The sequence below is a fragment of the Pipistrellus kuhlii genome, unplaced genomic scaffold (assembly GCF_014108245.1).
Source record: "Pipistrellus kuhlii isolate mPipKuh1 unplaced genomic scaffold, mPipKuh1.p scaffold_m20_p_9, whole genome shotgun sequence".
Taxonomy (NCBI): domain Eukaryota; kingdom Metazoa; phylum Chordata; class Mammalia; order Chiroptera; family Vespertilionidae; genus Pipistrellus; species Pipistrellus kuhlii.
Genome location: NW_023425595.1, coordinates 66,668,881 through 66,695,253, shown reverse-complemented (window position 1 = coordinate 66,695,253; position 26,373 = coordinate 66,668,881). Strand labels below are relative to the sequence as shown.

Genomic DNA, 26,373 nt, shown 5'->3' with positions numbered 1-26,373 from the left:
GAAGTTGTAGTACTGATAGCATCAGCCGCCACCTCATTCTGTGCGGTGCCTGTGCCTTCATTCCGCAGGGCTGGGGAGAACGCCTGGCGCACAGTGGGTGCTTAATAAATGCAGGATGCAGGACTGACATTGGGAGGTTGGTACCACTCTGTGCCAGTGGGTGCTCCCGCCCCGCCAAGGCCAAGGCCACGGCCACCTTGCCCGCCAGGTGCTGCAGGGTAGACTCCAGCTCAGCAGAGGGCATCCCAGACCCCTCACCAGCCCCGGAAGCTGGCTGCTGCCCGGGAAGACTACACTTCCCAGCCATCCCACGGAACGGGAGACCTCGGCTTGACAGCCACCCCACAAGCCTCTCCGCCGCCCAGCCTGCCTGGGAGTGGGAGCCTGAGGATGGTGGCCTGAGCGGCCGTGCAGCGGCAGGAGCCCATGCCTCTCCCCGCCGCCGGCCTGCCGGGAGCCCCAGGACCCCGGCGCCGCCGACCGGCCATGCTCACCCCCTCCAGCGCCCGCGGGGGGCGCAGGCCGGCCGCTCCCCGACCTGTGCGGAGGCTGCACGCCTCTGGCCAGATGTAGCCGAGATCCGGCTCCCCCTCGCGCTCTCTGCGATCGCTCCTGCCGGCCCACCGCGGGGCCGCTGGTCCCAGGCCCGCGGGAGCCCGATGCTGCACGGCTCCCTCTCCTGAGAGGCCGCCGGCACCCAGCGTGGGGGTCAGGCCTCAGGGACGGACGCGGGCCCGCGTGAGCCCCGAGGGCCCGGGCTGGGCCGCGATGGCCCCGGCGCTGCCCTGGCTCCTGCTGTGGGTGGGCTCGGCGGTGCTGCCCGCCCGCTGCGCCCAGCCCGGCATCCGGCTGCCTCTGCGGAGCGGGCTGGGGGGCGCCCCGCTGGGCCTGCGCCTGCCCCGGGACACCGAGGAGCCCGAGGAGCCCGGCCGGAGGGGCAGCTTCGTGGAGATGGTGGACAACCTGCGGGGCAAGTCCGGCCAGGGCTACTACGTGGAGATGACCGTGGGCAGCCCCCCGCAGACGGTAAGGCCGCCAGGCGCTCGCCCCTCCTCCAGCATGGGCAGCGGGGCCGCCGGGGCAGCCTGCCGCCCCCGCGAACGTGGGCTGGGTGGTGTGGGCAGCAGTGACCCTCCCCCGAGACGTTCCTCTGCGACCACAGCAGCAGCTGCGGTCACCTGTCCTTCCCAAAGCCCCTTCCCTCTCAGGCCCCCCGCCCTCTCCTCACTCCCATCTCACACACCCCTCTTTGTAAAGATTTGGGGCAGAAATATTCTGTGCAGGCAGCTCGCCCCAGAGAAGGGTCCACACCACGGGGTCGCTGGGAACAGGTGTCAGCCTGGCCAAGCCGGAGTCCGGCGCCCACCACTCCAGGCCTCGGTCACCGGACCCCATCGCCTCCTCCGGTGTTTGGGGAATCAGGCTCCGCACCATCGCTCCTGGCACCTGGGAGGCCGGGGAATCCTGGTCCCGGTTGGATGAGGCCTTCCCCCACGGTCTGGGCTGCCACGGGGGCGGCGCAGCCTGAGGCCTGAGCTCCTCTGACCTCCAGCCAGCCCAGAAGCCCTAGACAGACAGGCTCCGGCGTCCAGCCCTCCCTCCGCCTGCCCCTTCCCACGCCGGCATCCACGCAGCCCCTCCCCCGCCCACACCTCCAAGCCTCCAGGGCCCAGGCCAGAGGGCACCAGGCTGGGCAGCAAAGGAACCAGAGCCCCTTCTGAGGATGAGACTCCTTCCGGAGCTGGTAGCGCTGGGGTAGCAGAGGGCGGGCCTGGCAGCGATGGCGAGAATACCACCCACTCTCCCCGTCCGTCCCTCCTGACAATCCGTGGTCCCTCCAAAGTGGCTGGCGCAGGCTGCGCCCTCTGCACCCCCATGGGTGGGTGGGAGTGTGGGTGTGAGCAGCCTGGGGGGGGGGCTGTGGGGTCACATGTGCTGCCCTGTGGGTGGGTCTGGACACAAGTGGCGGGCTAGCTCTGTGTATGCGGGTGTGTCACCTTGAACCTGAGCCACCCCGCTCCCCTCCCGCTGCCCTCCCCTCGATCTGCCATCTGCGGTTTGCGTCCAGGAGGCCTGTCCTTGGGAGGGTCTGTGAAGGGGAGTGTCTGTGCGGAGGGAGCATCCCTCTGCAAGGCTCCACCTCCGTGACCTGGTGGAGGCAGCCTCCTAGGCCCGCCACCCAGGCCCACCCCCCTTAGCACCCGGGAGCAGTCTGGAGTCAGTCCTCAGGGTGAGAACAGGGCCCGAGGCCAGGCCCCAGCTGCCTGGCCCCCAGGACACTGGCTGTGGGGACCTGGGGCCTCGGTGTGCTGAGCAGAGACCCCAGGGATGTGGCCTCAGGACAGGGCTGGGACACCATTCGGGCTTCAGGGTCAGACAGACAGGAGTGCCAGCTTTTCCTCTCCTCCATCCTCCGCTGTGTGGCTTTTGGCAAACAGTCTGACCTCTCTGAGCCAGTCACCTCGCCTCTCACAGGGGTGCAGTGAGCTCTCCTCTGCCAATGTCACTGTGGGCATTAAATGGGTCCATGTAGATGACAGCATCTAGAACAGTGCAGCTGGACACATGATTGGCCTCCGGTCAATAAAGTCATTTCCTCCCCATGTGTCTGGCCACTGCTGCCTCTTCTGTGCTATGCAATGGAGCAGAAAACATGGTGTCCTGGCTGCAGTGTTCTGCATGCGGGGACCACTTACCGTACTCCCTGGTCCCTGAGATGTGTCTACACCCCTCCAGCCCAGAAGTTGGCAGAGAGTAATTGTTCAATAAATGTCAATTCCTTCCTCCACATTTCTTTTTTTAAATAATTTTTTTATTGATTTCAGAAAGGAAGGGAGAGAAAGAGAGAGAGAGAGAAACATCAACGATGAGAAAGAGTCATTGATTAGCTGCCTCCTGCACCCTCATACTGGGGATAGAGCTCACAGCCTGGGCATGTGCCCTGACCGGGAATGGAACCGGGACCTCCTGGTTCCTAGGTCAATGCTCACCCACTGGTTCACGCCGGCGGGGCCTTCCCCCCTGCCTAAGAGAAGGGGCAGTGGGCTTCAAGTTCCACACCTGCCCAGGGAGCCAGTGCAGGGAGACGGCCCGGTGGATTGCCCCATGGCTGCAAACCTGAGCCTGTGCCAGCGGCTGGGCTCTGCGGTGACTCTGATGCTTTCCCGGCAGCCTGCCTTCCTCCTGATGGCGGGCTGCTGCAAGCACCACGTAAGAACACGCCTGGAGAGACTCTGAGCCAGTCAAAGCCAGCACTTCCTGCGTGCCGGCAATCAGCTGTGGGGCTCGGGGGCTGTTCCGCAGAGATGGCATGTATGTTTTCTTAGGGAGGTTAGTGTGCCAGGGAAGGAAAATGCTAGGGCGGTAATCCATAGCAGTGGTACCCACAGAGGCCCCTGCTGCCGGAACCTGTTGGAAATAAATGTACTCTCTCTGGCTCCACGGCAGACTTACTGAGTCAGATCTACTTCGCACAGAGCTGAAGCGGTGAAAGCAGGGAAGGCCTCCCGGAGGAGGTGGTGGTTAGCATGGTCTGAAGAATGAACAGGAGGGGGAGGTTGTTCTCAGCAGGGAGATGGCACCTGTCCCACCAATCAGGGACTGCGCTCTCTTTGTACGTCCCCTTCTCCTCTCCCTGAGACTCGCTGAGACCAGAAGAGGCCACAGTAAATGACAATGAGTTACGTGTGCCTGCGCTTCGGCATGTTTGCCAAGGAGACAGTGGAGGAAACCAGTCCAGTTGCTGTTACAGGTTCAGGTAAATAAAATAGAGCCAAATTGCCAAAAGCCTTACAGGTCAAGCTTAAGGTTTGGACGTTGCTCTGCAGATATTTGTGTGAGGGAGTGATATAAAGAAAGCAACCCAGTAGGGAGAGACATCTCCATGTTAGATGGAATGGAACTGAGACGTGCAGGTCTGTCAAGAATGATTTCAAGATTCTGATTGGGCCCTGGCCAGTGTGGCTCAGTGGATAGAGTGCCAGCCTGAGGACCAAAGAGTCCTGGGTTTGATTCTGGTCAAGGACATGTACCTCAGTTGCAGGCTCCTCACTGGCCCGGGCCCTGGTCGGGGCGCATGAAAGAGGCAACCAATCAATGTGTTTCTGTCACATCGACTTTCTCTGTCTTTCCCTCTCTCTTCCATCCTCCCTAAAAATCAATGGAAAAATATTGATTAAAAAAGTAAAAGGTCTGATTGGGAGTGAGCTGGAGCAGAACAGACCTTTTGGGGGAGCAGTTAAGTTGACAGGAGGGGATGGCTTAGCAGTGCTTGTACACAAAAAGCTGCTTGTACTTAGGGTTGCAGTTCATGTAAAGTGTTTCAAACATATTCTACTAGATTATTTCGTTTTCCATATTCACAGCTTCTAGCAGAAGCAAGACCTCAAAGGGTAAACAGTTGGCAAGGTGGCAGGCCAGAAAGCGAAGACTGTCTCACCTGTTCTTCCTGCTACTCCCTGCCATCTTTGTGTGTCTTCCTGCTACTCCCTGCCACCTATGTGTGTGTGTTCTTCCTGCTACTCCCTGCCACCTATGTGTGTGTCTTCCAGCTACTCCATGCCACTTACGTGTGTGTTCCTGCTACTCCCTGCCACCTATATGTGTGTTCCTGCTGCTCCCTGCCACCTATGTGTGTATTCCTGCTGCTCCCTGCCACCTATGTGTGTGTCTTCATGCTACTCCATGCCACCTATGTGTGTGTTCCTGCTACTCCATGCCACCTATGTGTGTTTCTCCAGGAGAAGAACAGGTTTATCATGAATATCCCTCTGCCATTCCATATGATACCCGCTCTCACTTCCTCACTACACTTTCCCAAATGTGAAACTGTGTTTCCCTCATAAAACATCAGTCTCTTGAAAACAGTGTCATTTTTTTGTGTGTGTGTTAATCCTCACCTGCGGATATTTTCCATTGATTTTAGGGAGAGTGGGAGAGAGGGGGAAAGTCAGAGAGAAACATCGATTTGGTTGCCTGCTGTATGAGCCCTGACCAGGGCCTGGGCCGGGGAGGAGCCTGCAACCAAGGTACATGCCCTTGACTGCAATGGAACCCAGGACCCTTTGGTCCACAGGCCAATGCTCTATCCACTGAGCCAAACTGGCTAAGGCAAGAACAGTGTATTTTTAAATTTTTATCTGTTTTAGTGTCTTATTTTTCTTTACTATCTCCGACAGCACCAGGCTCAGAACATGCACCCAGAAACGTTGAGTGTGGGAATAAATAAGCTGTAAGCATCTAAATAGAGCTGTTGATGGGCAACTGTAAGTGCAGAACTGGAGTTCTGGTGGAAATATTTTTAGCCTTTTTCCCAAATGAGAGTGTCATCTCATTATACGGTATAAGCAGCACTGTCCAAATGCAGGATAAGATTAGTTGATGGTTGAAATCTGGGGAAAGTCGATTCCGTTGAACAAATGTGTTGCGGGGCACCTGTGTGTGCAGAAGAGAAAAATAATGCCACAGCCACAGCACTCAGAGCCACACAGTGTGTGTGAGGCCCAGCATGTGCAACCTCAGCAGCACTGAGACCGGCTGCGTTTGGTGTGCACAGGGCAGTGAGTGTCACACGGGGCAGTGAGTCTGGGGAGTGAAGCATCAGGGTGCCGGGAAGGCCTGCTGAAAGCGGGGGCTTTGGCTTGGGGGGAAGAGGAAGAAGCGGGGGAGCACCCTGAAGAGAGGCCCAGCTACACTAAGGAACAGGGAGCTAGGTGCTGAGCGGCTCGATGGAGCGTGGGTTCCAGTCCAGAGGCAGAGGGCCTTGTGGATACACGGGAGAAGGGTGGTCGGGAGAGTTGGGGTTCCAGGAAAACACTTCCGTGTGGAGCAGTGGTTTCCAGCCTCTTCCTCTCATGGCACCCATAAGCCAATCGCTAAGCTTCTGTGGCAACCAAAAATATATTAATGGCTTTTGCTGATCTAACAAATAAAATAGGTATAATTTTTATTCATTCACAATGACAGCTTTGGCTGTGTCGGCTGCTGTCTTTTTTTTGACAATTTAAGGGAAAGGAAGATAGCGCCTCTGACTAGATCATCGGATATTACATGATTGAAAATTTTTTGTGGTTCCCGGTTGAAAATCGCTGGTGTGGAGGGTAGCTTGGACACCAGGGGTGGGGAACGTCCAGCCCGCGGGTGGTATAAGGCCTGAGAAATCATTTGGTCTGGCCCTGCCAAGGCATCAGGGGTGAACTGATTAAATGTCTGACCAAACACTGCCGGCTGATTTTTAAAATATATTTTTATTGATTTCAAAGAGGAAGGTTGAGGGAGAGAGAGAAACATAAGGATGAGAGAGAATTGTTGACCAGCTGACTCCTGCACACCCCCTGGGGATTGAGCCTGGAACCCAGGCATGTGCCCTTGACCAGAATTGAACCTGGGACCTTTCAGTCCACAGGCAGACGACCTCTCCATTGAGCCAAACCAGCCAGAGCAAATTTTTAAGTTGATAATTCTGGATGGCCCTTGAGTGATGTAAATATCCAAATGGCCCTTGGCAGAGAAAAGGTTCCCCACCCTGGCAGAGCCTGGGAGGAGGATCAGCGTTAGAACAGAAGGGCCTGGAAGAGGTGGGGGGTGAGCACAGCCAGGAGGAGGGTCCTCAGAGCCGCATTCCCAGGTCGGTTCAGCCCAGAGTCTCTGCCGCTGGTGCTGAGGGGGAGAGAGACCGTCCCCTCCTTTCCGCCTCTGACTGCTGGTGTCGGGAGCACAGCAAAGGAGCAGCGCTTAATGCACAACATACTCCTCCAAAGTGCGATGGCTAACCTCTGCGTTAGCTACGTACATGCCCGCTGGGGGACGAGGAGATGGAGGCTCAGAGAGTGAGGGCCATGTGGACTGTACAAGGGCCGCAGTGCGAGGAGGAGGTTGGGAGAAAGACTGTATCTGCCCCCTCCATGGCCTGCTCCCACCTGCTCCCAACCCCCAGCTCCCAGCCCGTTCTGTTTTCATTGTGTTTACACAGTGGAATTCCAGGTCGTATATGTTTGTTTTAAGTTCTGACATTAAACAGATGGAAAGCCATTGAGTTCAACGAACCACCTTCCACTAGACAGTGCTGGCGGGACCCCAGAGCTATGGCTGCCCACAGCTGCTGAGGCGGTGCCTGGGGTTGGCTCCCCACTGCACACAGGCCCTGCTGGGCCCCTCTGGCTGCCATTTGCCATGCTTGTCCTCGGCCGCCCCAGGTCAGGAAAGAAGGAGTTTGGGGGAATAGGGACCATTGTGAGAGACCATGCCCTCTCACTGAGGTTGGAGGTCAGGAGCCTCCAACAGAGCTGAGCAGAGTCCTGGTTGAAATCCAGGGAGAAGAACTGGGAAGCCGCTACCTGACAGCTCTGCGCTGGGAGCCTCCTCTCGGGGACCAGGCAGTGGGCGTTCTGGGCCGGAGCCAGACCCTCCCCAGGCCTGAGCAGCCCGTGCTTGCCTGCACATTGCGGGGCTGTGCAGTGGCTCCTGAGAGGGGAGGTGCATGCTCAGAGGAGGAGGGGAGTCAGCAGTCCCAGGGCCTGACCTGGCAGCCAGGATGCCTAGGTTTTGTTTTTTGGTTTTTTAAATATAGTTTCATTGATTTCAGAGAGGAGGGGAGAGGGGGAGAAAGACAGAAACATCAATGATGAAACAGAATCATGAACCGGCTGCTTCCTGCACGCCCCCCACTAGGGATGGAGCCAGCAACCCGGGCATATGCCCTGACTGGGAATTGAACCTTACTTCCTGTTCATAGGTCAACACTCAACCACTGAGCCACACTGACCAGGCAGGACTGCTAGGCCTTCTTAGACTCTGATAAAGCCACAGAGCAAATGGCTGAGCTCTGCCTCTCCACCCCAGCTGCTCCTTTCGCCGGGCCTTCTAAGTGGCATGGCCTGTGGTTGACCCTGTCAGCTGTCCATGGAACCCCCCTGCGTGCAGCCTGCGTGTCTCCAAGCCTGGCCCCTGGGTGCCTGGACCTTTCGCCAGGAGCCCGGGGAGTGACCCTGGCACCTCCTGATGGCCCCAGCTGAGAAGGCAGGTGCTGGGCTTCGTTTTCCACTGAATACAGACCCAGAGAACAGGAAAGCCACTGTCACTGTGGGCGGGGCATGGAGAGACAACAGGAAGGACCTACTGTGTGACAGAGAGAAGCAGACAACCTAGCAGCCATGATGCCTCACAGGCTGGGGTTTCCAGGTGGGTTTTATGGATGTTGAAGAGCTAAAAAGACACCTCAAGAGCCACTGGGAATGGGATGGACACAGAGGAAGGTTTTTTAACATCTCTTTGGTACACTGGGGTCCTGCAGAGCTTAGAAAGGCATTCTACTGCTTTAAAAAAGGTTACAAACCATTGTCTTAGGTCTGGTCCGTAAGACAGATTTGTATCCCTTTTAAACATTCATAGCCACCATCTGATGTGAATTGGAAGCACTAGCAAATACTAGTTGGGCTGGATTTGAGGCTGGGGGAAATGGAGCATCCTGTCTAAAGGGGGAAGGTGCACTAGTAAGGTTGGGGTGATGTAGCCAGCTTGAGATTCCTTAACACAACAACAAACACCTGGCTGGCATAGCTCAGTGGTTGAGCATCGATCTATCGATATGAACCAGGAGGTCACATTTCAATTCCTGGTCAGGATACATGCACAGGTTGGGGGCTCAATCCCTAGTGTAGGGCATGTAGGAGGCAGCGAATCAATGATTCTCTCTCATAATTGATGTTTCTGTCTCTTTCTCTCTCCCTTTCTGAAATCCTATATAATAAAAAAGTAATATGCAAATTAACCATCACTCCAACACAAGATGGCCACCACAAGATGGCCTGCAGGGGAGAGCAGTTAGGGGCAATTGGGCCAGCAGGGGAGTGCAGTTGGGAGAAACCAGGCCTGCAGAAGAGGACAGTTAGGGAGGCTAGGCCAGCAGGGGAGGGGAGTTAGGGGTGACCAGGCCAGCAAGAGAGGGCAGTTAGAGGTGACCGGGCCAGAAGGGGAGGGCAGTTAGGGGCAATCAGGCAGGCATGCGAGCGGTTGGGAGCCAGCAGTCCTGGATTATGAGAGGGATGTCTGACAGCCAAAATGGGCAGTTGGACATCCCTCGAGGGGTCCCAGATTGGACAGGGTTCAGGTTGGGCTGAGGGACACACATACCCCTGCATGAATTTTGTGTACCAGGCTTCTAGTCAATAATAAAAATATACATATATTTTTAAAATAGGCCCAAGTGGAGAGTCTGCTTGCTCCCTGGTGTCAATCGCCAGCTTCAACCTGTGGAGCAAAGTGGAAATGGGTGGGTATGGTGGGTGTTGGTGTCACAGTCACCCTACAGACCCAGACTAAAATCGCAGCCCTGCCAAAACCGGTTTGGCTCAGTGGATAGAGCATTGGCCTGCGGACTGAAGGGTCCCAGGTTCAATTCCCCGTCAAGGGCATGTACCTTGGTTGTAGGTACATCCCTGGTGAGGGTGTGCAAGAGGCAGCTGATTGATGATTCTCATCAATGTTTCTAACTCCCTATCCCTCCCTCTTCCTCTCTGTAAAAAAAAAAATCAATAAAAATATATATTTTTTAAAAATTGCAGCCCTGCAAAGACCCTGGGGCTGAGTTAACAGCAAGAATCTGTGGTGGCTCAGAGAACTGCAGGAAATGAGGCAATTACTACCAGTTAAAAAAAATTATGCCCTATCTGTTTTGGCTCAGTGAATAAAGCACCAGCCTGTGGACTGAAAGGTTCCAGGTTCAATTCTGGCCAAGGCCATGTACCAGTTGCAGACTTTATCCCCAGCCCTGGTTGGGGCACATGCAGGAGGCAACCAATCAATATGTCTCTCTCACATCAATGTTTCTCTCTGTCTCTTCCCCTCCCTTTCGCTGTCTCTAAAAATCAATGAAAAAATATCCTCAAGTGAGGATTAACAACAAAATTGTGAGGGAGCACCTACTGAGGGCTAGGTAAGAATCCTATATAATAAAGAGCTAATATGCTGATTAGACTGAACAACAGAATGAGCGGCCGGCCATCCTTCTGGACAACCATCCAGATGACCTTCCATACAAAGCCAGGGCTGCAAGGGCCCGCCGGGGCTGTGATGGGCTGCAGGGCCGAACCCTTGCACAAATTCGTGCACCAGGCTTCTAGTAGATAATAAGGATACAAATGCACCCCACCCTTGAGCAGCTCACAGTGTGGGACATACAGGCTTTAGCTAAATGATTGGCATGTGATGAGTGACATTCAAAGAAGCAGCTTTTACTGCAGCCTGCAAGAGACAGAAGCTCATTTTGGCTAGGGGCATCAGGGCAAGACCCTGGGAGAAAGAATGTTTAAACTGTGACTTGAACTTTGAACAAAAGTTAGGCCAAACTGGAGCACATTTTAAGCAAAAGAAATAGCATATGTGAAGGTACAGAGGTAAGAGGTCCTTGAGCTTTTGAGAAACTTCACAAGAAGCATGGAGAGGAAGCGGGAAAGGGTCAAGATGTCCATTCGAGTTGATCTATGGTTGACCTAGAGGCTCCCAAGGTCAAGGACCCCAGCACTTAATTCAGATAGTTTTGTATCAGTTACCTGGTGCTGTATAACAAACGACTCCAAAACTTGGCGGCTGATGCCAAAACCGGTTTGGCTCAGTGGATAGAGCATTGGCCTGCGGACTAAAGGGTCCTAGGTTTGATTCCAGTCAAGGGCATGTGCATTGGTTGCGGGCACATCCCAGTAGGGGGTGTCAGGAGGCAGCTGGTCAATGTTCCTCCTCATCGATGTTTCTAGCTCTCTATCCCTCTCCCTTCCTCTCTGTAAAAAATCAATATTTTATATATATATATATATATATATATATATATATATATATATATATATATTTTTTTTTTTTTTTTTTTTTTTTTTTTTTTAACTTGGCGGCTGGAGACCAAGGCCATTTTGTTTCTTGGGATCCTGTGGCTGAATTCAGCTGACGGGTCAGCTGGGCCGGACTAAGCGGGCCTGCTGGACCTCTTTCTCCAGGAAGTCTTTCATCCTCAAGGAGGCCAGACCGAGCTCCTCTCTCCACTCGCAGGGCAGCTTTCCACAAGGGCGGACCCCCAGGCGTGCATCCCACCCCTGCTCCCTCCTTCGCCATGGCTCACTGGGCAAAACAAGCCATGTGGCCCAGCCCAGCGTCTGTGTCAGAGGGGATCCCACCAGGCAGGCAGCCCGGGGGTGAATCCTTACTGTAACAACCTACCGGACATTCCTTCTCCAAAGGCGAGGCTCGGGAGCTGGGCGTGGTCAGACCAGTGCATCCTGGTCCTGGCTTCGGGGCTCTCCGTGTAACGGGTCAGGTCTCCGTTTCCTCCTCAGTCAGATGGAAGAAGGGCTTCTACTCTCAGTTTAGTGAAAAGGCTTGTTCTCGGAGAGGATAAGAACGCTTCTCCCATCCCCTCTCAGGCCCAGTCAGGAGGAAACAGACCAGGAGAATGTGGGTAAAAGCCCCTCCCCAGAGGCTTGCGAAGCGGTAAGACCTTGGGGTGGGCTGCCAAGGAAGGCTGTGGATCTTAGTAACAGATCTCTCCGAGTTGGAAAGAGCGGCCCTCCAGCTAACAGACAGACGGCTCCTGGAGTCTCTTTTTATCCAGAAGTATCTGAGCTCACGGTCTGCTAGCGTTGGGCCAAGGCAGCTGGGACTTGGAGAACAGACTTACCTGAACTCACCAGCTCGGTACCTCGCTCATCAGGCCAGGCTATTGCTGGGGTCCCCCGGGCCTCTCCTGCAGGGGCCTCACCTGCAGAGGCGCCTTTCCCTGTGGGGCTTGTTAGCACCTCCATGGAGCTGCCTTCCAGACGCCCCAGGGGCACCCGTGTTTGTGAAGTAATTGCCACTGACCTGGCCCTGACCCCCAGGCTGCGGTCCCAGTGCATCCACAGGGAGGAGCTGCGGATGGGGATGGTGGCTTCAGGGCCCCGGGCGCCTGGAGACTGACATCCTGTGTCAAACCCGGGCACCTGGTGAGTTAGAGCCACACCTACCACCTAAAAACTCCTCTAGTTTGGGAGTCCCCTGAGGAATGCCCTCTGCACCCAAACAGAGGGCAGGGGAGCTCTGCCCATTCATTTTCCTTTAGCCGCTTGTTAACTCCAGCAATCAGCATGGCCAGGCCCTGTGAGCCCACGAGGGACATACTGGGGACCCAGGGAGGAGAGGGTCCGTGTGAAACCACAGCGCCGAGTTCTAGGGAAGCATTCTAGCCAGACAGTATGGCCTGGTCTTTCTCCCTCAGGAAGTCTCTTTGGAGCTCAAGCTGAAGAGTTTTAGGAGTGGAGTCGACAGAGCTGGAGGGGGAGGGGATAAAGGTCTGAGGCCCTGAAATGAGGTCAGAGTGTCAAGGAGCAGGGGGCTTGGCGAGTCCAGGACAAGCTACATGGATCCGTAGGCAGGACTGGCTTATTAAGGGATTCCGAAGCGTTAGTGCTTTAAACTTTGCTTTCTTTTTTAAAAATATATGTCCTATTGATTTCAGAAAGGGAGAGGGAGAGAGAAAGAAACAGCAATGATGAGAGAGAGTTATCAATCAGCTGCCTCCTGCACGCCTCCTACTGGGGATGGAGCCCACAACCCTGGCCTGCGCCCTGACCAGGAATCGAACCATGACCTCCTGGTTCATAGGTCGACGCTCACCCACTGCACCGTGCCGGCCGGGCTGAACTTTCCCTTTAACAGCAAGGGAACCACGGACACCGGAGGGCTAGGGGGCAGATGTGCGCTTGAGGAGATGCCCCTCCGGTGCACACGCAGACGGAGAGGCGCAGGAAGGCTGTGCTCTGACCAGGCGCGCTCCGGGGTGAACTGCGGAGAGCGTGGCCTCGGTGGCGGGGGAGATGGCAGCAGTGAGGAAGTGCGGAGACTAAGACAGCTGGCTGCGCAGGACCGGCTGGGGTGGCTCTGAAGCCGCTGGCTGAGGGAAGAGGTGGGAACACCGGGAGAACACCGGTGTGCAGGCCCGCCAAGGTCAGCGGGGACACCCCACATTCCGGTGCCTCTGAGGCAGCTGATGTGTGCCTCTGGAGCTCTGAGGAGGGGGTGGGGAACCTAGGGTTATAAGCTGGGGGGGGGGGGGGGGAGAGAGAGAGAGAGAGAGAGAGAGAGAGAGCGGGAGAGAGAGAGAGAGGGAGAGAGACAGAGAGAGAGAGAGAGGGAGAGAGAGAGAGAGGGAGAGGGAGAGAGAGAGAACTGCAGGGAGGAAGGGCCACAGGAAGCCTTGAGAAGCGAGCCTGCACAGCAGACAGTCGGCGGGGTGGTGGAGGGGGAAGAGTGGGGGGCAGGCACGGGGTGCATGTGGGGCGGGGTGACAAGCAGGAGAGGTCAGTGGTGCTGACTGTTCCCCAGAAGCTGGTTGGGACGCGTGTCCTGCATTCGGTGGCCTGAAGTAGTGGTGACTGCAGGCTGTTCGTGGTGGAGGAGGGGTGGCGGCCAGATCCCGTTTTAGAATGGGCGAGGAGGGGGTGGAGGTGGAAAACCAAGACAGCTTGGCTGGTGACTGTGGTTGTGAGGGGAGAGCGGAGAGGAGGGAGCTGGGGGCGGATGTGAGATTTAAATGATTTAATAAAACATACAGACTAAAGCATTTGTAAGTGCCAATAGGAAGACTCCGGATTCAGGGTGGGCCCTGAGACTGGGATAGTGATGGGGGTGGAGTTCTGAGGAGCAAGGAGGGAGCCGGCCCCACGCTACAGGAGGAGAGTCAGCTGAGAGGACAGGAAGCCCACAGGCACGGAGGCTGCTGGGGCAGGGGTGGAGGCTGGGGTAGAGGTGGAGGCCAGGCTGCTGGGGCAGGGGTGGAGGCCAGACTGCTGGGGCAGGGGTGGAGGCTGGGGTAGAGGTGGAGGCCAGGCTGCTGGGGCAGGGGTGGAGGCCAGACTGCTGGGGCAGGGTTGGAGGCTGGGGCAGGGGTGGAGGCTGGGGCAGGGGTGGAGGCCGGGCTGCTGGGGCAGGGGTGGAGGCTGGGGTAGAGGTGGAGGCCAGGCTGCTGGGGCAGGGGTGGAGGCCAGAGTGCTGGGGCAGGGTTGGAGGCTGGGGCAGGGGTGGAGGCTGGGGTAGAGGTGGAGGCCAGGCTGGGGCAGGGGTGGAGGCGGGGGCAGGGGTGGAGGCGGGGGCAGGGTGGAGGCGGGGGCAGGGTGGAGGCGGGGGCAGGGTGGAGGCCCGGCTGCAGGCACAGAGGCTGGTTGCCCCTCCCCGCGCCGGCCTGGCCCCTGCCTGCCTGCTTCCTGGTGAGTGTGGGCTCAGGGCGAAGCTTCGCTGGCGATGCCTGAGGAGCGGAGGCCCTCTCCCGGGCAGGACGGCACTGCGAGGGCAGCCAGACGGCCCGCGCGTATGGAGAGAAATTCGCCTGCTTGTTACGGCCCCATGTTCTCATGCGGGTGGAGAGCGAGGCCACAGAGCAGGGGGGCCGGGCCTGGGGAGGGCGGGGCCCCTTTGAGGTGAGGGGGAGACCCTCCTCAGACCAGGAGAGAGGCTGGGGGTGGCCTGCGGTGGGAAGGGCGCTCTGGGACGGCTGGGATGGAGCCCGATAGAGCTCTGTGGTGTAGCAGGTCAGCCAGGCGCACAGCCCAGGCCCCTGACCCCGCAGAGCCAGGGGTCCTGGGCTGGGGGGCGCCTCTTTCTTTGGGTCCCTGCCACCTGCGGCCGCACTCACAGTGCTGGGAGCAGGGCCGGCAAGGGGGGAAGGGGGGTGAGGAGTGGCTTAGTCGCTATCCGGCTGACATCGCAGCTCTGAGCCCCAAGCTGTGTGGATCCTCTGGGAGCCCGGAGTCTGGAGCTGGTGCTGGGAGACCAGGGAGGGGGCAGGAGAAGCCGGGGGCGGGGAGGAGGCGGGGGGCGGGGGAGGCAGAGGAACATGGGAGCCAGGCCGGGAGGGGGGCCAGCAGGACCCCAGCAGGGTCAGAGGCCCGGCAGCCAGTGCAGGGGCTCCCCCCAGGAGGCTGAGCAGGCTCGGCGGGGACGGGGTCAGAGGGCCACAGAGGCCCACGGAGAGCGGGAAGGAGCGGGCAGAGGAGGCAGCCGGAGCCCAGGGAAGCACAGGGGCCTCCCGAGGGGGCAAGGTCAGAACCTGCACCAAACCCAAGGCAGCTGACTTCATGGGCTGAGGAGGGAGGGTACAGAGACCAAGGGCCAGCGGTCAGGGCAGAGCCGAGGGGTGCACGTGGCATGTTGGCAAGAGGACTCGCTCCTCAGAGGACGTATTTCCGAGGCCAGGCCTGCCCTCTCTGCCCGTGAGGATACGGTGGACGTGCACCAGCTCTGGCGGCCGCCGCCGGCTGCAGCCAGGGAGTGACGGGGAGGCTGCCGAAGAAGGTAGGGGTCAAGCAGGCCGTCGAGGATGAGGGAGGGAGGGACAGGCAGAAGAGATGCCAGCAGGCCGCACAGCAGGGGACACCAGACACCTGTCCGTGTTCACCTGCCCCACCAGGGCCCGCGGAGGTGTCTGAGCCTGGCTCCCGACTCCCACCGTTTCTGAGAGTTGTCAGGTCTGTGTCGCCTCTGTCAGGGGGGCCTCTGTGGAGCCGTGTCTAACGCGCGCGGCCATCACGTGCCACGGGAGGCCCCTCGCTCCCTTTGCTGGTGCCAGCTCGTAGGACAGCTGGCGGGGCCCAGCCAGGCGGCCCACAGGGACGCACTTCTTGGGAGAACCAGAGGGGAAGGAGGGGCAAGCTCTGAAGACAGAGCGGTCAGGGCAGAGTCGGGGAGGCAGGCCAAGGGGAGACAGGAACAGACAACACCCCCACACACACACTGTGGCTCTAACGACACAGAAAATGCCATGATGCTCCAGGGAAGGCAGAGACACCCTGTCCTGTGGGGCTGCCACCTGTCCCGGCCTGCCTGGCGGACACTCCACTGAGGATGGCCATCCCGCAGGGCGCCGAGCGGGGAGTCAGCCCCGTCAGTAACCCGCCTCTCCCCCTCCCGCAGCTCAACATCCTGGTGGACACGGGCAGCAGCAACTTCGCCGTGGGGGCCGCGCCCCACCCGTTCCTGCACCGCTATTACCAGAGGCAGCTGTGAGTCCGGGAGCCGGAGGGGAGAGCTGCCCCCGGGCGGGGCTGGGGGTCCAAGAAAAAAGGGTGCTGCGGGGAGAGAGGATCCTGGGATCCTTCCTGCCAGTGACGGGGAGAGAAGGCAGCGTGAGCAGGACAGCAGAGTGGGTGTGGGTTTGAGGGGTGTACGGTGGGAAAGGGTAGTGGAGAGGCAGCCAGGAAGCTCTTCGGGGTGGAGAGCAGGCAGCCTCCTGTGCGGGGGAATAAGCTCTGAGCAAGCCCAGGGTCCCCCTCTCTCCTGAGTGGGAGGCGGGGGCCTCGCTCCACAGCCCCCATCTCGGTTTCAGGGCAACCCATCGAGTCTGGGGTGAGCAGGCTGCAGTGAGCTCGCTGCGGTGTTCTCGCAGGGGGTCACTCTCGATGGCTTTGCACAGTTCACGGGAGTGGAGAGCGAGCCTTCCAGAAACCCCACTGCCTGGACCAGTGTCAGGACTGGGCTGGACTGCCTCCTCCCCATCAGCCCAAGAGCCCGCGCTGGGATCTAGACACCTGGTGGGAGGGAGGGTCGCAGTGGGGCTTTAAGAGAGGCCGAGAGGGATCGCAGAAGCAGGACATGGATGTCTGATGCATCTGTGAGCGAGCAGAGGCTTCAATCCCATTCGCGGACTTCCAGGAAGATGCCAAAGCCACCTCCCCACTGCGGCCTCCCCTCCAACTCCCCGTCTGGAGAAAGCCCTCAGGGCGCACGGCCTAAGGGTCAAAGGAAGGGAAACTCGTATAGGTTCTTGTCCCAGGCCTGTCCTGTCCTCCATCACATTCACACACACCCTGATCAGCGGTGCGGTTACATCCAGGTAGCGGTGTTGATGGGCATGTTCCGCATATGTAGGGTGTGTGTAACCTCCATGCTGGGCTGAGATGCTGTGCCAATCCCTCCTCTGTTCGAACTTGTTGCAGAGGCTCCAATCCACCCCGTGGCACTTGGTCTGCCACTCGGATGGCACTGCTGGGTCCCAAGGCAGCGGGGGAATCAATGGCTCCCTTTCTCTGGGAGCTGACGGAGCCAGAGTAGGTGGGGAGGAGATGCCACTAGCTGTCCCTGCAGCAGCAGCAAGTACAACACACAAAGCCGGACTGTTCTGCCCCGGGCTGAGCTCCACATCCAGCAGCCTGAGCCCCGGGGACGGGAGGGCCCAGCAGCCTGAACCACGGGGTCGGGAGGGCCCAGCAGTGAGAGCCCCGGGGACGGGAGGGCCCAGCAGCCTGAACCACGGGGTCGGGAGGGCCCAGCAGTGAGAGCCACGGGGACGGGAGGGCCCAGCAGTGTGAGCCACGGGGAAGGGAGGGCCCAGCAGTGAGAGCCACGGGGACGGGAGGGCCCAGCAGCCTGAACCACGGGGACGGGAGGGCCCAGCAGCCTGAGCCACGGGGACGGGAGGGCCCAGCAGTGAGAGCCACGGGGACGGGAGGGCCCAGCAGTGACAGCCACGGGGACAGGACCCACCAGTGTGAGCCACGGGGACGGGAGGGCCCAGCAGTGAGAGCCACGGGGACGGGAGGGCCCAGCAGTGAGAGCCACGGGGACGGGAGGGCCCAGCAGTGACAGCCACGGGGACGGGAGGGCCCAGCAGTGTGAGCCACGGGGACGGGAGGGCCCAGCAGTGACAGCCACGGGGACGGGAGGGCCCACCAGTGTGAGCCACGGGGACGGGAGGGCCCAGCAGTGAGAGCCACGGGGACGGGAGGGCCCAGCAGCGTGAGCCACGGGGATGGGAGGGCCCAGCAGTGACAGCCACGGGGACAGGACCCACCAGTGTGAGCCAAGGGGACGGGAGGGCCCAGCAGTGAGAGCCACGGGGACGGGAGGGCCCAGCAGCGTGAGCCACGGGGACGGGAGGGCCCAGCAGCCTGAGCCACGGGGACGGGAGGGCCCAGCAGTGTGAGCCACGGGGACGGGAGGGCCCAGCAGTGAGAGCCAAGGGGACGGGAGGGCCCAGCAGTGTGAGCCACGGGGACTGGAGGGCCCAGCAGTGTGAGCCACGGGGACAGGACCCACCAGTGTGAGCCACAGGGACGGGAGGGCCCAGCAGTGAGAGCCACGGGGACAGGACCCACCAGTGTGAACCACGGGGACGGGAGGGCCCAGCAGTGACAGCCACGGGGACGGGAGGGCCCAGCAGCCTGAGCCACGGGGACGGGAGGGCCCAGCAGCCTGAACCACGGGGACGGGAGGGCCCAGCAGTGACAGCCACGGGGACGGGAGGGCCCAGCAGTGTGAGCCACGGGGACAGGACCCACCAGTGTGAGCCACGGGGTCGGGAGGGCCCAGCAGTGTGAGCCACGGGGACGGGAGGGCCCAGCAGTGTGAGCCACGAAGACAGGAGAGCGGGCCCAGGAGTAGCTCTCTCATCTGTTTGCCAGGTCGCTTTACACCGTTCTGGGTGGTGGGTTCCCCTAGACGAGTCTGGTGAGCAGCTAGAAGCATTTACCTAGAATGCCCCTGAGGTAAGCCAGGCGGCTGGCAGTTGCTTTGCTGCCGGACCCCTGTACAGCTGTGGTCACACTCCCACAGAGCTCCGCCTCGTTTTCACAGGTCCAGCACATACCGGGACCTCCGCAAGGGCGTGTATGTGCCCTACACCCAGGGCAAGTGGGAGGGGGAGCTGGGCACCGACCTGGTGAGCATCCCCCACGGCCCCAACGTCACTGTACGTGCCAACATTGCCGCCATCACCGAGTCAGACAAGTTCTTCATCAATGGCTCCAACTGGGAAGGCATCCTGGGGCTGGCCTATGCCGAGATCGCCAGGGTGAGTGGAGCCGGCCGGGCTCTGGACAGCGTGCCGGCACACTGCTTGTTCCCCGGGGCGGGCTTGGGACGGGGAAGGGAGGGAACTAGCTGAGGAGGGGAGCATCGGTCTGAGGGAGTGTGAATCGCATCCAGGAAGAAGGCAGAACTAGAGCATGAGACGTCGCCACTGGCACAGAGCAGACTCTATGATCTTTTCGAATAAGAGGCCCCTGAACCCTGGCTGATGGGCTCCTGGGGACCCCATAGATCTGTGGGCCCTCTGAACTTCCTGTTTGCATGGCGTGCCTGCTGCTAGCTCTCTCCACCCAAACCCAGTACCTCAAGATGTCTTTCCCGAGGAACATCCCATCTGGCCATTGCAGCCGGTGTCGGCCAGAAGCTGACCTGTGAGATTCCCTCCCGTCTCTCTCCGCCACAGCCCGACGACTCCCTGGAGCCCTTCTTTGACTCGCTGGTGAAGCAGACCCACGTGCCCAACCTGTTCTCCCTGCAGCTGTGCGGCGCCGGCTTCTCCCCCAACCAGTCAGAAGTGCTGGCCTCAGTTGGAGGGAGCATGGTGAGTAGGTCCTGGGAGAGAGAGGTCCTGGCACTGGCTAGAGATGGGTACCACCTGCCTCCCTTCCAGTCTTGGGCTCTGCTGCTTTGTATCTACATTCCCCACCCCACTCTCTGTCCATCCTGTCTTCCCGGCATTACTCAAGTCGCCTATAGTAAACCTGGAAAGAATCAGAGATGATTAGGTTTCGAAGGAAAGGGAAATAAAACCTACTGGAGTAAGATTATTCAGTCTGATTATTCAGTCTTATGTCAGAGACATAAAAAAGTCTAAAAGGCAGAGATGTAAAAAAGTTTAAAAGTCTATTTATTAATTAGGACAACTGGTGAATGGTTTTACAAGCAGAAAAAATAAAATTTATAGAAGCAAATAATCATTCATTCAACACATACTGTGCCAGCTTAGGTTTAAATAACTTCATCTCAATGGCTGTGATTCTGAAACAAATTATTAAAACTCCTAGAAAGCCTCTTCCCCTGAACACATTCTGTTCTGATGTTGCTTTTTCAATGTTTTTATTGATTTCAGAGAGAGGGAGAGGAAGATAGTAACATCAATGACGATGACAGAATCATCTGTTGGCTGCCTCTTGCACGCCCCCTACTGAGGATCTAGTCTAAAACCCCAGGCATGTACCCTGGTTCTTAGATTGATGCTCTACCACTGAGCCACACTGCTGGGCATGAACACATTCTTTTTTCTTTTCTTTTTTATTCCAGAGAGGGAGAGAGAGAGAAACATCAATGATGAGAATCACTGATTGGCTGGGATCGAGCTCTTAACCCGAGCATGTGGGCTGACTGGGATCGAACCTGGGACCTTCCAGTCCACAGTCAATGCTCTATCCACTGAGCCAAACCAGCCAGGGCCATGAACACATTCTTAATACATTTTGAACTATGTCACTCTGAGGCATGATTCCATTAGAAGTGGTCTGTGGAGGACCTTGCCACTCCCAGAAATTCCTGGTCCTTCGCTTGCTTTTAGGGTGACTTGCTGCCCTTCGTACTGGGACTCGGGTACCTGCCTTTTTCTCCCTAGATCATTGGGGGTATTGACCCCTCACTATACACGGGCAGCCTCTGGTACACACCCATCCGACGGGAGTGGTATTACGAGGTGATCATCGTGCGGGTGGAGATCAATGGACAGGACCTGAAGATGGACTGCAAGGAGGTAAGACAGGCAAGGGGGCACCAGGGCAAGGAACAGGGGTGGCGACACAGGGTGAGGTCAGACCCTGGGTTATGGGACTGGAGGGACCTGCGGGAAGGCTGGGGGCTGAACCTAGAGTCAGGAGCACTGGGGCCACAGCAGGACCAGGACTCCGGGGCGGGGACTGGCAGGGCATTCACAGAGACCGCCTGGCATGGACCGAGTGAGGGTAAAGGCGCCCGGCCCGTCAGGCCTGGTTTGTAAGGCTGTGCGATGTGATGTGAACTAGAGTCCAGCTCTGGGTTCTGGCGCTGCCCTTAGCAAGTCCCTGCCCTTAGGAAGTTACTGCTGGGCTTTTTCCTCTGCTAAAGAGGTAAGAACAGTGCCTGCGGATTGTGGCGAAGACAGAGTGAACAGGGTCCATCCCAGGACCCGGCACACAGCAGAGGCCAGGAGACGGCAGCTAAGCCGTGGTCTTCCTCCTTTAGGCTCTCAGTGCGTGCTCGATTCAGATAGGTATAAAAGGATTATGAAAAATTGAAACCACCATATGAGATACTTTTATTTTCAAGATTTGGAGAACATCTTTCCACCCAAGATAGTTATGAGTGAACATTTACTGGATGCTCCCTGTGGGCCAGGACCATTGTAAGCTCTTTGAATGTATTTATTTATTTAATCCTTATAACTGTGAGGTAGGTACTGTTATTATCCTTCAAGATGGGGAAACTGAGCCACTGAAGTAACTTGCCCAAAGATATACTCCTAAGAAGTGGCAAAGCCAGGATGCCAACCCAGGCAGCACCGCAGTCAGACTAACCCTCTGAGTCTGGCCAGGGCCTGGCATTGCAAGCAGCTCCTGAGCGCTCTAACCTCTCTTCTCCCCTCAGTACAACTATGATAAGAGCATCGTGGACAGCGGCACCACCAACCTCCGTTTGCCCAAGAAAGTGTTTGAAGCTGCGGTCAAATCCATCAAGGCCGCCTCCTCGGTCAGTGGGATGAGTCAGGGGTACAGAGGTGACTGGAGTCCGAGGGAGTCTGCTGAGTCACCTTCTCCAGGAGCCAAGTGTCCCCCTCAGAACCTTCTACTTAGACTCTTTTGTGGGTGTTTGCCGGTCACACAATCCCCCTTGTACCACGTGTTGGCCTCATTCTGCCCTCCTCTTCCTCCATTCTTGGGTTCTGATGGACCTTCCCATTTGGATACTCCAAGAAAGGCAGGCAAAGGCCAGTGGGTGTGAGCTGAGGATGGGAGGCAAGAGGGTGGCAGGGGCTGTCCTCATGGCCTCCCTCTCTGCCCTGGCAGACGGAGAAGTTCCCAGACGGCTTTTGGCTGGGGGAGCAGCTGGTGTGCTGGCAGGCGGGCACCACCCCCTGGAACATCTTCCCGGTCATATCACTCTACCTGATGAGCGAGGTCACCAACCAGTCCTTCCGCATCACCATTCTGCCACAGGTGCGTCCCTCCCAAGGCGCGGGCCCAGGAGACAGCACATGCAGGGAGATGCTCAGTCCAGGTTTCCCAGAACTTGGAAGGCGTAGATGAGGGTCCAGGGGTGAAGGGCTCTTGGAAAAGCAAGCCCTCGGAGCTAGGGCTGCCCACGGAAGAGCGGCCTAAGGACACAGCCGCCTAGAAGGTGGGGCAGGGGGGAAGGGTGTGAGGATGGAGCGAGGAAGACACACTGACGCTTTGACTCCTTGTCCGTAGCAATACCTGCGGCCGGTGGAGGATGTGGCCACGTCCCAAGATGACTGCTACAAGTTCGCCGTCTCCCAGTCGTCCACGGGCACCGTGCTGGGAGCTGTGGTCATGGAGGGCTTCTACGTGGTCTTCGACCGGGCGAGAAAGCGGATCGGCTTTGCCGTCAGTGCTTGCCATGGTGAGTGCCAGGGTGCGGGCCAGGCTATCCACGTGCTCCCTGGTCCGAGCCCCGCCAGTCTGGGAGAATAGGTGCCTCGAGCCAGAGTTAGCGCTAAGCTTCCCACTGCCCGGCGTGGTGACCCTCTGCTGGACGCCAGGGATAGCAAGAGCTGTTGGGCACCTGGAGGAGCTCAAGATCCAAGGGCAGCAGGCTGAGCCTACAGTGTCCTGCCGCCTGCCAGAGGGGAGCTTAAATGCCATTTCAGAATGTAGCAGGTGCCTGGCTGGTGTGCGTGCTCAACGGTTAGAGCATTGGCCCATACACCAAAGGGTCATAGGTTCGATTCCCAGTCCCAGTCAAGGCATGTGTGGGAGGCAGCCAACTGAGGTGTCTCTCACATTGATGTTTCTCCCTCCCTCCCTCCCCTTTCTCCTCCCTAAAAAAAAATGGAAAAAATATCGAGTGAGGATTAACAAAAAGGCCGCTGTTCCCTGGGGCCTGGAGGAGCCATGCCTCCACCTGGCACTGCTTTCTACAGCCTCCTCGGGCCCATTTCAAGGCTGGTCGGGAAGTCCTTTTTCTTGCCTAATCCAAACTGCGGTGACACTGACCTGCCTGCCCACCTTTCCCTCTCTCCAGTGCACGACGAGTTCCGGACGGCGGCGGTGGAAGGGCCGTTTGTCACCCTGGACATGATGGACTGTGGCTACAACATCCCACAGACAGACGAGTCAACCCTCATGACCATAGCCTACGTCATGGCCGCCATCTGCGCCCTCTTCATGCTGCCACTCTGCCTCATGGTGTGCCAGTGGCGCTGTCTCCGCTGCCTGCGCCACCAGCACGATGACTTTGCTGATGACATCTCCCTGCTGAAGTGAGGAGGCCCATGAGCAGAGGACAGAGCGTCTCCTGGACCATCTGGGTGGTTGGTTCGACTTGGTCACAAAGAGCGATGGCACCTGTGGCCAGAGCGCCTCAGGACCCTTACCCACCCACCGATGCCTCTGCTTGACAGAGGAGCTGGCAAGGTGGGCTGCAGGGGCCGCACCGCAGGAAACAGGACAGGGAAGACACGCTCTGGAGGCAGGAAGACGTCACCTCAAACTTGATTGAGAAATTCTGCTGCTTGAAACTTCAGCCCTGATCTTTGCCTACCATCCCTTCCAACCCTCCACCCAAAGCATTCCTCTTTCCTTCGTCCAGAGTGGGGGCATTCCAGCGGTCACCCCCGGTGTCCGCAGGATCCAGCCGTGCTTGCCTGCTGGCCCAAGGCAGTAGGAGCAAATGCAGTTAGCTTTGCTTTAGAGATAAGAATTGTATCAATGAGCTTAACATTGGTGCAAAGACTGCCTCTTGAATTAAACAAAAAATAACCTATTTGTACAAATGGTTGGGAGAGGAAGAGTGAGAGTGAAGACAGGGGACACTGGGATCGAAGCCAGGAGGTAGAAAGGCCACCGCCAGCTCCCATTTTAGACTCCACCTCCAAGCAGCACCCTTTCGTACACAGGTGCTGCTTCCCAGAGTTTTCTCCGCTGTGGGTGCAGCCTATCCAAAGGGAGGTGGGAAGAAGGGCTTATTTGCCAAAAAGCTCTTTTAGCTCTGAAATTCATGTCCACTATGACGTTCCATCTAACAATGAAAGTCTACCTTATTGACTCCACTCGTCTCTCCCTGAACGCTGTGCTCTATAAACGCTCAATAGCCGAGTAACATCCCAGCCCTCCCAACCCCCGGCATCCTCTGGAAAGCAATGGGAACACAGCAACCGCGCAGGGCTGGCCTCGTCTTCCGGGCACCTCTTCACTCCCCCTCACAAGCCAAGACCTCGGAGCTCTGCAGCTGAGGTGCTAAGAATGGACAGAACTCTCCTCCCTAACAGTCCTGGAAAGCAGAATCCTACGATTCCTCTCACAGGCACAGGGGCGATGCCCTTCGCCCGCCTGGAGTGCTTCCTGTTCAGCTGTCAGATCTTTACATAACGCAGAGCCGTTCCATTGCCTTCCCACCCCGAGGTCTCAGCCGCCACCTACTTGGCTAAGGCACCCCCAGTGGCACAAGTACTGGAGCCAGAGTGTTAGAACACAGGGCCCGCTGGCTACAGCACCGTCACCTTCAGGGTCCAGCTGCCTGGAGAAAGGACGGGCCTCGGCTTCCTGCCTTCCTTTTCCACAAGAGCCCCAGGATGCACCCATCCTCTCCTGTCCTGCTCTCCACTCCCCGCTCCTAACAGTGCTGGGTACCAGGTTGGTTCTCGCGCTAAGTACTGGGTACCAGGTTGGTTCTCGCGCTAAGTACTGGGGACAAAGCTCATTTCCTATCCGTTCTAACACTGTCAACTATGGCTCCAGTGTTGGCGGAAAGAGCAGATTTTCCCGGTGTACCACGGGACCTCATTCCTCTGCGGTCTGCACTCTGCTTCCAGGTGAGGGCGGGCTGAGTGTGAATTACCTGAGGGAGAGGGACCACAGGAGCGCTCTGGAACCCTGGCTTCAGCCAGCTGCCACAAGCCATACAATAAATCAAGAACACCGAGTCGTAGTTTTTACCCGGACTCTCATTCCCCTGCACCTGGTGCTGCTTGGCTGACGGGAACACCCAGAACCACAGACTGACAGGAAGACTGGAGACTGTCTGCTTCCAGCTCGGAACTTACTGTGTAAATAAACTTCCAGAATTGTTATCGTGAAATAAAAGGCCACCTTCTGCTTTATGCTTTCTACCCATGTTGGGGGGAAATGGCTTTCCCCCAGCTCTTTCCAGGGCATACAAGTTAGCCCTTCATCAGTAAGCCCCACTGTCCTTTTCTTCAGAGAAAACATGGGCTCTCTTTTAAGAGTAACTTCCTTCCTATCCTGGAACTACAAACTAAGTATAAAAAGAACTTTTTTGACAACAGCTTCTTGCTTGTAAAAATATGTATTCTATATCTCTATTTTTAAATCTACTCCAGAACAATGACTGTCCCATCTCTCCTCACTGCGCTGGGCCTTTCCCGTTGGTGTGCATGGCTTTAGCACTGCGGGCCAACGGACGAGGGAGAACGAGGCTGGCCCAGACTCAGGCTGCTTTCTGGCTGGCCCTGACTAAGAAGAGAGCAGCGATGCGGCCCCAGGCCATGCACACCTCTCCCCACACTGTCCTCCAGCTACAGATGGCTTTCCAGGGTTTCTACCAGGAAGCAGTTAAGCCTCTTACTCCCTCCTTTGGCTTCAAAGATTTGTGGGAAAGAAACAGGATATTCTTTATACCCCCTGAAAAACACTGCAGGTGGCCACGGGCTGCTTTGAAGTTGAGGGGAGATAACAAGATGAAAATGACACACATACACACACACACACACACCCACACACACACACACAAAGGGAAAAAACAAAGGAGCTAGTCTTCCATTGGCACCTTCCCTTACCGACAGCTACAGCACCGGAGACAAGCAAGTCCCATCAGCCAAGGAAAGCAGTTATCTGACCTCTGCAGAGGGGCCTATCAGGCCCTCTCAGTGACCTACAAGATGCCCAGGAGCTCTTGGGAACTCTAGCTCCTCACACTAATGCAGGTTAACAAACCGGGGCAGTTAGAGAAGAGAGAGTATGCCATGAGCAGAAATGGGGAGGAGGGAACTTAGGTGGATGTGCAAGGAGAGGGCTCTGCCCGCCTAGTGCACTGCTGCGAGCATTTCCAGGGCCCAGAGTGAAAAACATTCAGCTGTTGGTGATCTAATAATCTCCTTCCCCTGGGGCTATTTTTAAACAATTAACACTTAGTTTTTAGTTGTTTAATTCCAAAGAGAAGAGTGATGAAGCCACTTGAGAGTAAAGATAAGAGGATATGAAAGCTCGAACAGAGATCCAGGGTTTCGGGGTGCAAGCCAGAAAAGCTCAGTGGCAAAGGGGAACACTGATCTGGTTCCGGGTGGCTACCCAGAGAACACATGACTATTCAACCTCAAACCCACCTCCCTTCCCAGCCCTGGGGTCTCCATCTTACCCGGGG

General features: G+C 57.5%; 1 protein-coding gene across 2 annotated transcripts; it reads left to right on the top strand.

Moving 5' to 3' along the window:
• Nucleotides 1-317: 317 nt before the first annotated feature.
• Nucleotides 318-25,093, top strand: BACE1 (beta-secretase 1). Of its 2 annotated transcripts, XR_006740892.1 has the most exons (10): nucleotides 318-1,026; nucleotides 15,925-16,013; nucleotides 18,583-18,799; nucleotides 19,220-19,357; nucleotides 20,399-20,533; nucleotides 21,403-21,504; nucleotides 21,822-21,971; nucleotides 22,224-22,395; nucleotides 23,017-24,657; nucleotides 24,690-25,093. XR_006740892.1 is itself a non-coding variant. In XM_036427039.2 (9 exons), exons 1-9 carry the CDS (start codon nucleotides 769-771, stop codon nucleotides 23,256-23,258), a joined length of 1,503 nt encoding a protein of 500 aa, XP_036282932.1. In that variant the 5' UTR covers nucleotides 318-768; the 3' UTR covers nucleotides 23,259-25,093. The 2 variants fall into 2 exon arrangements, 1 of the variants encoding a protein (XP_036282932.1); XM_036427039.2 differs by having other exon boundaries at nucleotides 23,017-25,093.
• Nucleotides 25,094-26,373: the final 1,280 nt, after the last annotated feature.

What these genes read in the sequence shown, in the direction of transcription:
- BACE1 (XM_036427039.2), top strand. Translation starts at nt 769, where the DNA reads ATGGCCCCGGCGCTGCCCTGGCTCCTGCTGTGGGTGGGCTCGGCGGTG. An exon ending in TGAAGATGGACTGCAAGGAG is followed by an intron (nt 20,534 to 21,402) that starts GTAAGACAGGCA and finishes TTCTCCCCTCAG; the next exon opens with TACAACTATGATAAGAGCAT. An exon ending in TGCCGTCAGTGCTTGCCATG is followed by an intron (nt 22,396 to 23,016) that starts GTGAGTGCCAGG and finishes CCCTCTCTCCAG; the next exon opens with TGCACGACGAGTTCCGGACG.